This window comes from Neltuma alba, unplaced genomic scaffold (genome assembly GCF_004799145.2).
Source record: "Neltuma alba isolate B1F8T4 unplaced genomic scaffold, ASM479914v2 tig00013021_pilon, whole genome shotgun sequence".
Lineage (NCBI taxonomy): Eukaryota > Viridiplantae > Streptophyta > Magnoliopsida > Fabales > Fabaceae > Neltuma > Neltuma alba.
In genome coordinates this window covers 3,233-11,825 of record NW_021637368.1, presented here as the reverse complement: position 1 = coordinate 11,825, position 8,593 = coordinate 3,233, and the positions used below count along the sequence as shown (strand labels likewise).

General features: G+C 36.9%; 1 protein-coding gene across 4 annotated transcripts; it reads right to left on the bottom strand.

The window, feature by feature from the left end:
* Positions 1–1,472: 1,472 nt before the first annotated feature.
* LOC114733622 (putative G3BP-like protein) lies at positions 1,473–7,492 on the bottom strand. 4 transcript variants are annotated; one of them, XM_028921114.1, is made up of 9 exons: positions 7,418–7,492; positions 7,196–7,333; positions 5,084–5,357; positions 4,779–5,005; positions 4,403–4,577; positions 4,175–4,296; positions 4,038–4,097; positions 3,562–3,625; positions 1,473–2,112 (listed from the first exon to the last, which is right to left on the bottom strand). In XM_028921114.1, exons 1-9 carry the CDS (start codon positions 7,469–7,471, stop codon positions 1,832–1,834), a joined length of 1,395 nt encoding a protein of 464 aa, XP_028776947.1. In that variant the 5' UTR covers positions 7,472–7,492; the 3' UTR covers positions 1,473–1,831. The 4 variants fall into 4 exon arrangements, with proteins under 4 accessions (XP_028776947.1, XP_028776949.1, XP_028776948.1 ...); XM_028921116.1 differs by having other exon boundaries at positions 4,869–5,005; XM_028921115.1 differs by having other exon boundaries at positions 4,779–5,002.
* Between the last annotated feature and the right edge of the window lie 1,101 nt (positions 7,493–8,593).

The window sequence follows — 8,593 nt, the reverse complement described above, 5'->3', positions numbered from 1 at the left end:
TTGGCAAAAGAAAAAGTTTTATGTAATCTTGAAGACAAAAAATAAATAAAATCAAAATGTTCATTAAAAAGAACATCACATAACACATACGGAAAACTTATAAAACAATATAATCAAAGAAGGAACAAGATACTCTCATCTTGCTTCCTGTTCCGTCCCAAAAATTTTTAGAACAAGCTTATCAAGTCCCTAAATAATTTAAACTGAAACGGGATGTCGAGATAAGGATTTAATTGAATACCCTTAACTATACCAATATGGTTTACATCATAAATGAGAATTTAGAACATAATAAATAATATTGAAAGTTATTTCACTTTTATATGATATCATGATTACACAGACCTTTTTTTTTTTTTTAGTTTCAAAACATATACGATATTCTCCTCAAATAAACAGTAAATACTTCTGGTAAATTTTAATTAAATTGATAAATGGGAACTTTCTATATGTTTATTAATACATAAAAACGTAAATTAATTTAAAAATAAAAATATGAATGTTATTTTGACCTAAACACTAGATGTACTGTTCCTTTCAATTTTTGTAATTTTAATTCAGCGTAAAATTAAGTGAGAATTACAGCCATGTATTAGATGTATATTATATAAATCAACGGGGTTCACTCAAAATGATTAATTCAAGATTAGTGAAAACCACATTTCATAAACTATAATGATTTTTGGGCAACCCTTTCAAAGCCACCCATGGCGGTGCGGCCAACAATAAAACAAACGTTAGTTTTGTTATCTTCCTTATCACTTTTTTTTTTTTTGGTGTAACGCAACCATTCTTTAAATCACTTGCATTTTTCTCCTTACAAAGTGAGAACACTTGCTATCTCAACTACCAGCTTATTGATTTATAATTATCACATTATTAACATGATTGTGAAGTAATGAAATCAAAATTTGGATTGATGAGCATTCAGTTTATATTCTCCCTCTCTTCAATTTTAGCCTCCCCACCACAAAATGTGGCTTGGGCCGAAGTTAAAGTCAAGAATTTGGTATTGCCCACTAATCATCATTTGTCCTTTTCACCTAAACTCCCATTAACTCTCAATATTTGAATGAATTTTCCGAAGAAATCACGTTTGGTCCGATGCAGATTCGCTTATGGGGTATCGTACAGAACCATTAGATCCATAAATACTGGCTAAGAAGTTTGTTCTTATGAAACTCATAACTCATATACTTCATCCGTATTAGAAGTCCAACTTCAAGAATTCTCATGGCAGCCTTTGGATTGGACCTCTATGTTTATTTCTCCTTCCTATTAGCATTATTGATAATTTAAAACATTTTTTTTTTCCCTACAAAGAATACACATCAATTAAAAAAAAAAAGGGCATTGATCCTGAGCCCACAGTCAACAAATAAAATACCAGAAACATCCCTCTTCTGTTAACACCAGCAGCAAGCAAGCAGCACAATAAAGAGCGTGTGTTGGATCAGACCAAACAATGGGTATAAAAGGATCTGAAAGGCAGCTCAAAAATCAACTACGTTTTACATAAATCATCTCCAAAGATTCATTTGATATTCCTTTAAAAATGCAACAATGCCCCCAAAATATTCATAAAACTAGGGAAGCACAAAACTTCCTACGCAAGTTGTATGCTATACTAAGCCGAAATTGGAAAATTAAAGATCCCCAAAATCATCCATTCTCAAGAAAGGGGACGAAAAAAAAAAGGGACCTAGCTGACTGACTGGTAACTCATCCACAAAAAGAATTCAATTTTTACCCCAATGCTTTCTACTGGAACTACTGTACTTAAAAATGGAAATAATCTTTTCAATCCTTGCCTTCATCAGAGATAAACTGCTCAAGCTGAGGCGGGAACAGATGTAACTTTTGCCATTGAATTAATGGCCAGCCCACCAGTGCGATTCACACGGCCACCATTGTTTCCAACGTGATCGACTCTCTGAAAACCATTATTTCCACGGCTGGAATACCCCCGATTGCCATTCCTGTACCCAGATTCAGTCCGATTGAAGTCACCTCTTCCATAATTTCGGCCATTTCCATGGTTTCCCCGTCCTCTTCCGCCCTCATTTCTGTATCCTGCACCCCTTCCGGATGAGAATCGTGGCTTGTTATTCCCTGGACATCAGCAACAAACAGTTGAATTTATAGTCGACACTTTACAGTCCATCATAAAGAATACAAGCTAAAGGCAAAACAAGAGCTCAACAATCAATCATATAAGTAGAAGCTGAATATAAATGCAAAAATCAAATCCAAACAAACAATGATGAAAAGATCCATCAAGAATAGAAGTAGACGCTTCATAGTCGAATCCAACAAGATAACTTTATAGTTGACACTTTATGCACCACCAACTATAAAAGCTAAAGGCAAAACTCAACCTCAAAAAACCGGTCATAGAAATAGAAGCTGAATAAATGCAAAATCAAATCCAACCAAACTCATGAAAAGATATGTCAATCCAAAAGCCAGAAGGTACCATCTTATCACTTGGAAACTATTATTGACGACACAGCATTCTAACATTGTTCAGAAGGGAGCCAAAAAACATATGGAACATATTTCTCTATTAGCCAAATTAGATACAGGATATCCTCCTGAAGCACTCAGTATTTCAGAAATACTTTGGTATTCTTTCCTCAAGACAAATGTGAGTTGGGAGGTGAGGATATGAAAGGGAAGATACCCCTTAACATATGTAGTCCAGACTTTATTTCTCAAATGCACGAGACAACTCATAGAATCCACATTTACATAGAGAGAACTGATCATAGTCATACAGATCTCAGAAGCAATCACACTCGGTTGAACATGGGGAAAACTCAGGAAAGAAGTGAGTTAAGGGCCAAGATTACCGAGTTCAAAGACAGCAAATAAATCTTTTTACTGTGTTATCAAACAAGATTTATGGGTTGATAAAATATCTGAAGAGTTGGCTGTTAGTAAAGCACTATGGCATCATGCAATTTAAGGAGCTGACTTCACTTAACAAAGGGAGATAAGGCTTCTTGTTATTGCTTGTTTCAGCACTGATTGCAGCCAAGATTGTTAAATTAAGAAGACCCAGCTCAAAACACGTGTGCATCTCATTAAATGAAATCAAGCAACACCCCCAGCAAGCCATAGGAGCAACAGCCTCACGCACTTCACCCAGCATTCATCCTCCTCTTTCCAGCAGGCAAAATATTCTCACTCCCAGCTGCTGCTCCTCCTTCTATTGAGTGTCTCAGAGCTAAACTTCAAGCTATCCCTGCAGCCACTCCCTCTTCTTCCTCGAATTAAAACTATTGAAAATGTGAACTATATACCCAAGGAAAAAAAAAAAAAAAAGACTGGCTATGGTTATAATTGCAATTTCACAACCTTGGCCTGGATCTGACCAAAAATTACATAGGGTGAAATCCTGAAGCAAAATGTAATAGAATGCAAATAGTCTAATCCTCGCCCCAAGCCAAACAGCAATCTTGTTCACATGTCAAGCATGTCTATAAACTGCGCATTGGCAATCTAACCTCCAATAATACCAAGTTCAACTTGAAAAAATAAAATAAATTAACTACTTGCCTCGATTAGTTGATCTCTTTTCCTCAACAAAGACTTTGCGCCCACTGATAACAACTGGTGAAGCCTGACATTCCAATCAAGAATAACGATACATGTTGAAACTTACAGGAAATAACAAGTGTATACAAGCTACTAGGCCTAGTATCAGGCAATTGCACGCAGAACTTATCATTCTTACTTCTTAAAATAGTACTAGATAAGTAAATGGGAGGGAAAAAAAAAAAGGTATAGATGCAAATTTAAGAGAAACTGGAAACTGATAACTACAAAAATCCACAACCAAAAAAAGAAAAGCAGAGCAAAGGAAATCCGAAGGATATCCTGTTGAGATAGACAGTCTAAAGAGTGAAGAGAACTTTGCATAAGGAAACTAATAGAATACAATCTGAATAGCAATAGCTATAGTGATTCCACCTCCACAAGCTCACTCCACAAAAAGACAACCCAATGATGTAAAAGCTGAGTCTCAGGAATACCTCAAGTGCACCTTGCACAGCACTAGCCACTTCAAACTCCACAAAGCCAAAGCAAAATCCCTGTTTAATTCATCCATAAATAGAAAATATAGACTATAAATTGATCATACAAAGCAAAAAGTGGATGTTTGACATACCCTTTGGGTTCTAACTTGGATACCATCACGCTTAATAGGACCAAACTTCTTGAACTCGCTCTCCAGAAGAGAAGGCGTAGCATGTGATGGCAGACTTTTTACAAAAATAGAATAACCCTCAGCTACAAAAAGAACAATACCGTGAAAATACACCTCAGTGACAAATAAAAACCAAAGGCAGATTGATTCAGAAGAAAACGAATACATTCTGATAAAGTGGCACCACACCTTCAGTTTCTTGACTGTTTCCCGGTTCAACAACAGCTGTGCTAGAACCATTCATTTCAGACACAATAGGTGCTGGAGGTGCAGCAGCCACATGTTGCTCCAGGCTCTTAGGGGCAGATCTCACAGGAGTAGTTGCCACAGGAGATGGTGCAGGTGCAGCCCTCTCCTTCATGACCTTTAAAAGGAAAGATATTCGCTTGTTAGATAAGGAAACAAGGAACAACAATTACCATACATCATAACAAAGGAATGAAAATCATTCCAGCAATTTATAACTATTTTATTCCCAATAAAACAAAAACTCCAAGGCACCATCCCGAATATAACTCAATATGAGTCAGGAAACATCATAAGGTAATTCAGAATAGCTACTGACAATAGAGGCATATGACTTCTTAGGCACTTCTTCAATAATAGAAGTAGAACCAGCGACCACTAGTGAATCATCAGGAATTTCATCAACCACCTCAGGTACAGGAGCTTCTTCTTCTTCTTCAAATGATGCTTGCCCATTTTCAGGATTGTATACCTCCTCTCCACTGACATCCTCAGCTGATAGTACTATTTGCTCAGAAACATGAATCTTCTTCAAAGAAGGATCTGCCGCCAAACAAAAAATGAAATCACAAGGGGGCTACTACGAGTCAATAAAATTTTAATTTAAAAAAGGCACTACAATACCATTATCAGGAGGAGTGGCAGGAGCTTCAACGTCATCAATGGAGTGCTGGTTTTCATTGTCATTAACATATCTGAATACATCATTCAAGACAAAGTACCCTTTCTCTTGAGGTGCAAGGAAGAAACATTGTGAAAATTTTTGCCTCTTGCAGTCCTTTCCAATCATAAACCCAGTGACAAGGACAAGAACTCCCCCACCATAAGATTCTTGTGCGTCCACGGATATGATCTCTGCAATGAACTCATCCAGCGATAGTATTTTCTCATTAATATCCTGCTTCATAGGAATAAAAAGAAATAAGTTGAAGGACATGAGTTTTAACCTTCTATCATTTCATAAATTGGACTCCACTGATAATTCATAATAAAAAATTATAAAATAATATAATAAACTTCATAGAATAAATTGTAACAAAAGGACAAAAAGAAGAAATCAGAGAAGTCACTAAGAATTAGCAACTTAGGCTGATAGATCTTAAAATCACTTTTAGGGTCACAATAATGACAGAGCCTGAATTTACCTCATATGATGGAAGCATCTCATCATAACTAAATAGGGAGGATTGTGATTCAGACCTTTGATCTTTTCAGCCAGCCTCTTCTCACTAAGCAATACCAGTGCATCTTAGACAAAAGGCGAAGTCCCTCTTGACCAGAGTACTGCAACCTGAGTATTGAAAGAACACCACAATAGGCAGCCTACACACATTCCAATGCTTCTTGGATGTCAAGAGTATTGCAAAATGCAACACCCTTGTTACATATTGCTTAGTTTGGCGAATTGGCTCTAACAAGATGTCCTTGTCAGCCACACCTATGTTGCCCCAGCAACCAGATCAGCAAATTCACCCCAAGTCTTCCAGTTTTGATTAATGCAAATCATAAATTGCATATTATATCAGAATGGAATTTTTCTCCATTGGACACTGTACTAACCTAAGATAAAGAGGCAAACCATGGCAACCCTCCGTCCAACTATTACAAAAAGGACAGCCTCTCATGGTTGGGCAGCCCAAGTTACAGGTGCCTTTTGGTAGAAAAAGGTCTCACCAACCCTAACCACACAGATTGGAAAAACTTTCAACGGATGAAGCTCCCTCTGAAGTTAATCATGTTCACATGCAAGCTGAGTAAAAGAGCCATCCCAACAGATAATAATCCAAGAATGTCGCAGTTAAACCCAGATTGTGTATATTGTAATGCTTCACAAAATACCGAGTCACACTTTTTGGAAATGTGATTTTGCAAGAACAAGTTAGATTGCCTTCCCACTTTCACTCACATGTGATGAAAACCACATGTCATGAGTAGCAAGGCAGATACATCATTGGTTCAGAAATGATCACAAGCCTCAATAGGAAGAAAAAACCAAACTTTCCATTACCATTCTTGATGGTATACAGGAAGCTAGGAACAAGACTATCCATGTCGACATTAATCCAAATCCAATGGCAATCTTAAGACAGATCAATTGCAGGACGCATTATAACTTTCATCCTGCTCAAGAAACAACCTGACCAGAAAAAACCAGTGCAGCTCCAAAGGAAGACCAAAGGTAAGATCATGAATGCTAGACAAGGATGGGTGATCATAATTCTTTTCAATAAACTAACTCAAAAGAGAAGGATCGGGCTCAACATGGTAGCCTGTACAATCAAATAATGGATGGTGCTTTAAAAAATATTAGATCAATTCAGCGCCATTAGAGCAGTTTCATATCTGTTTCCTAAATGGACACCTATTAGGACCCACACAGCTCTATTCTGCCAGTTTCTTCATCAAAGCAAGCAAGCAGTAGTAACAAAAATGATAAATTCTTTCAACATAGCATCAATTTAATAGATCAGGTCATTAGACGTTTTCATCCAACATTATCAATTCCCCCTTCCTTTTAAATTGGCTTGTTTTTATTACAATGGCAAATTTCAACTTTGCTTTGAAGTAAGCAAGCGAGCTAAAATAAAATCCAGGTGACCAAAGAGTCTAATAGATAATCCCCTCCCCCAAAAAAAAAAAAAAAAAAATCAACCGTAAAGCAGAATGGATATCATAAATTCGATATGATACTATGGGTATATAGGCATGGCAGAAAGAAAGGGACAAAAAACTCACTTGCATTGTGGTGGTAATGCCCATTATACCATCCTTTTCAGGGCGACCCAGCTTACTAACATCTTGGTAAAACTTGTGCACAAGTTCAGGGCTTTCATGCAGCATATGGTAGTACTGCTCCACAAAGGCATTCCCAACCTATATCGCATTTTCAGATAAAACAAGTCATAAAATTAACAAATAAAACATATGCTACACTCTGCAGCATCAGGATATACATACAATATGAGCTGCAGGATGATTCTGAGCGGGCGCTGGCTGCTCTGAAGATGCCATCACCAAATATGTCTGAAAACAAAAAAAATAACTACTGTGAAAACATAAAAACAATATAAATGCCTTTAATCAAAAGACTCTAAAAGAGAACAGGGGGAAAAAAAGCATAGACTAGTGCAAAACTAATTTAAATGTCAATTCAGAATAAACGCTCAGTAAAATAATAATCCAACATAAGGGATAATTGATGGTTGAGCTTCTATTAATCAGTATACTCTTTGCCAGAAAGAGCTTGAAAGTATATAACGAGGCTTTCACAATCATCCAAACATAGTACGACCAAGAGACAAATGATCTTAGACTATAATGTATTCGTGGGTAAAAGTTCATTGAGCAAACAGACATAGCCTAAAGAATGTGGCAAGTTCTGCCTCATTTGCAACGACTTTCAGATAGGACGCGTCATGCTTCAAAGGCTCAAACTCCTGATTAAGATAAGTACCCCCAGACATACTCAATACCAGGTGCGAACAAAAGACATTTTCAACACAAATTCCTGGTTCGTACCAGGACTTCACCACCTCCCAGAGAATATAAAATTCCACACGAAGTACAGTAAAAAAATTTCCACGGAAGTTTCCGCTACACCATCAAAATCCCACCTCGGACAAAAACAAGCGTTAACATTTATCGCAAAGAGAGTCTCACTTCCAAATAAAATGTCCCAGAAAAACTAATAAGGAAGAAGCTCAGGAATTTACAATCAGGAGGGTTTAAGAAACTAACCAGGCAAACGAGAATGGATCGCGGATGTGAAGATGAGGAGGAATTTACACGCGTAGCTCTCACGACTTCTCAGCTCCTTCTTCGCTAGGGTTTTGCTTCTGGATCGTACTAAAGAGCGCGAAGAAAGGAAAACGCGAGAAGGAGAGAGAGGGTTTAAGAGGAAGGAGCTTATATAGAGGGGATCTTGTAAAAAGGAACTGTGAGAGAGCACTGCTTTGCGATTTGTACAACGACAAGAAATCCCAAAGCGGAATTTGAAAGCGCCTTACAATTGCATTTATACGGATAATAATAATATTCCATTAATATAAAAATTAGTAAAACAAAAAATGATCGGCAACCAACACTAATTTCTTGTAATAAAGTCAATATACACAAGAAAATCAATATATTGAT

What these genes read in the sequence shown, in the direction of transcription:
- LOC114733622 (XM_028921114.1), bottom strand. Translation starts at nt 7,471, where the DNA reads ATGGCATCTTCAGAGCAGCCAGCGCCCGCTCAGAATCATCCTGCAGCT. An exon ending in AGAAGTCATATGCCTCTATT is followed by an intron (nt 4,578 to 4,778) that starts GTCAGTAGCTAT and finishes TTCCTTTTAAAG; the next exon opens with GTCATGAAGGAGAGGGCTGC. An exon ending in TCCAAGTTAGAACCCAAAGG is followed by an intron (nt 4,098 to 4,174) that starts GTATGTCAAACA and finishes TGAATTAAACAG; the next exon opens with GGATTTTGCTTTGGCTTTGT.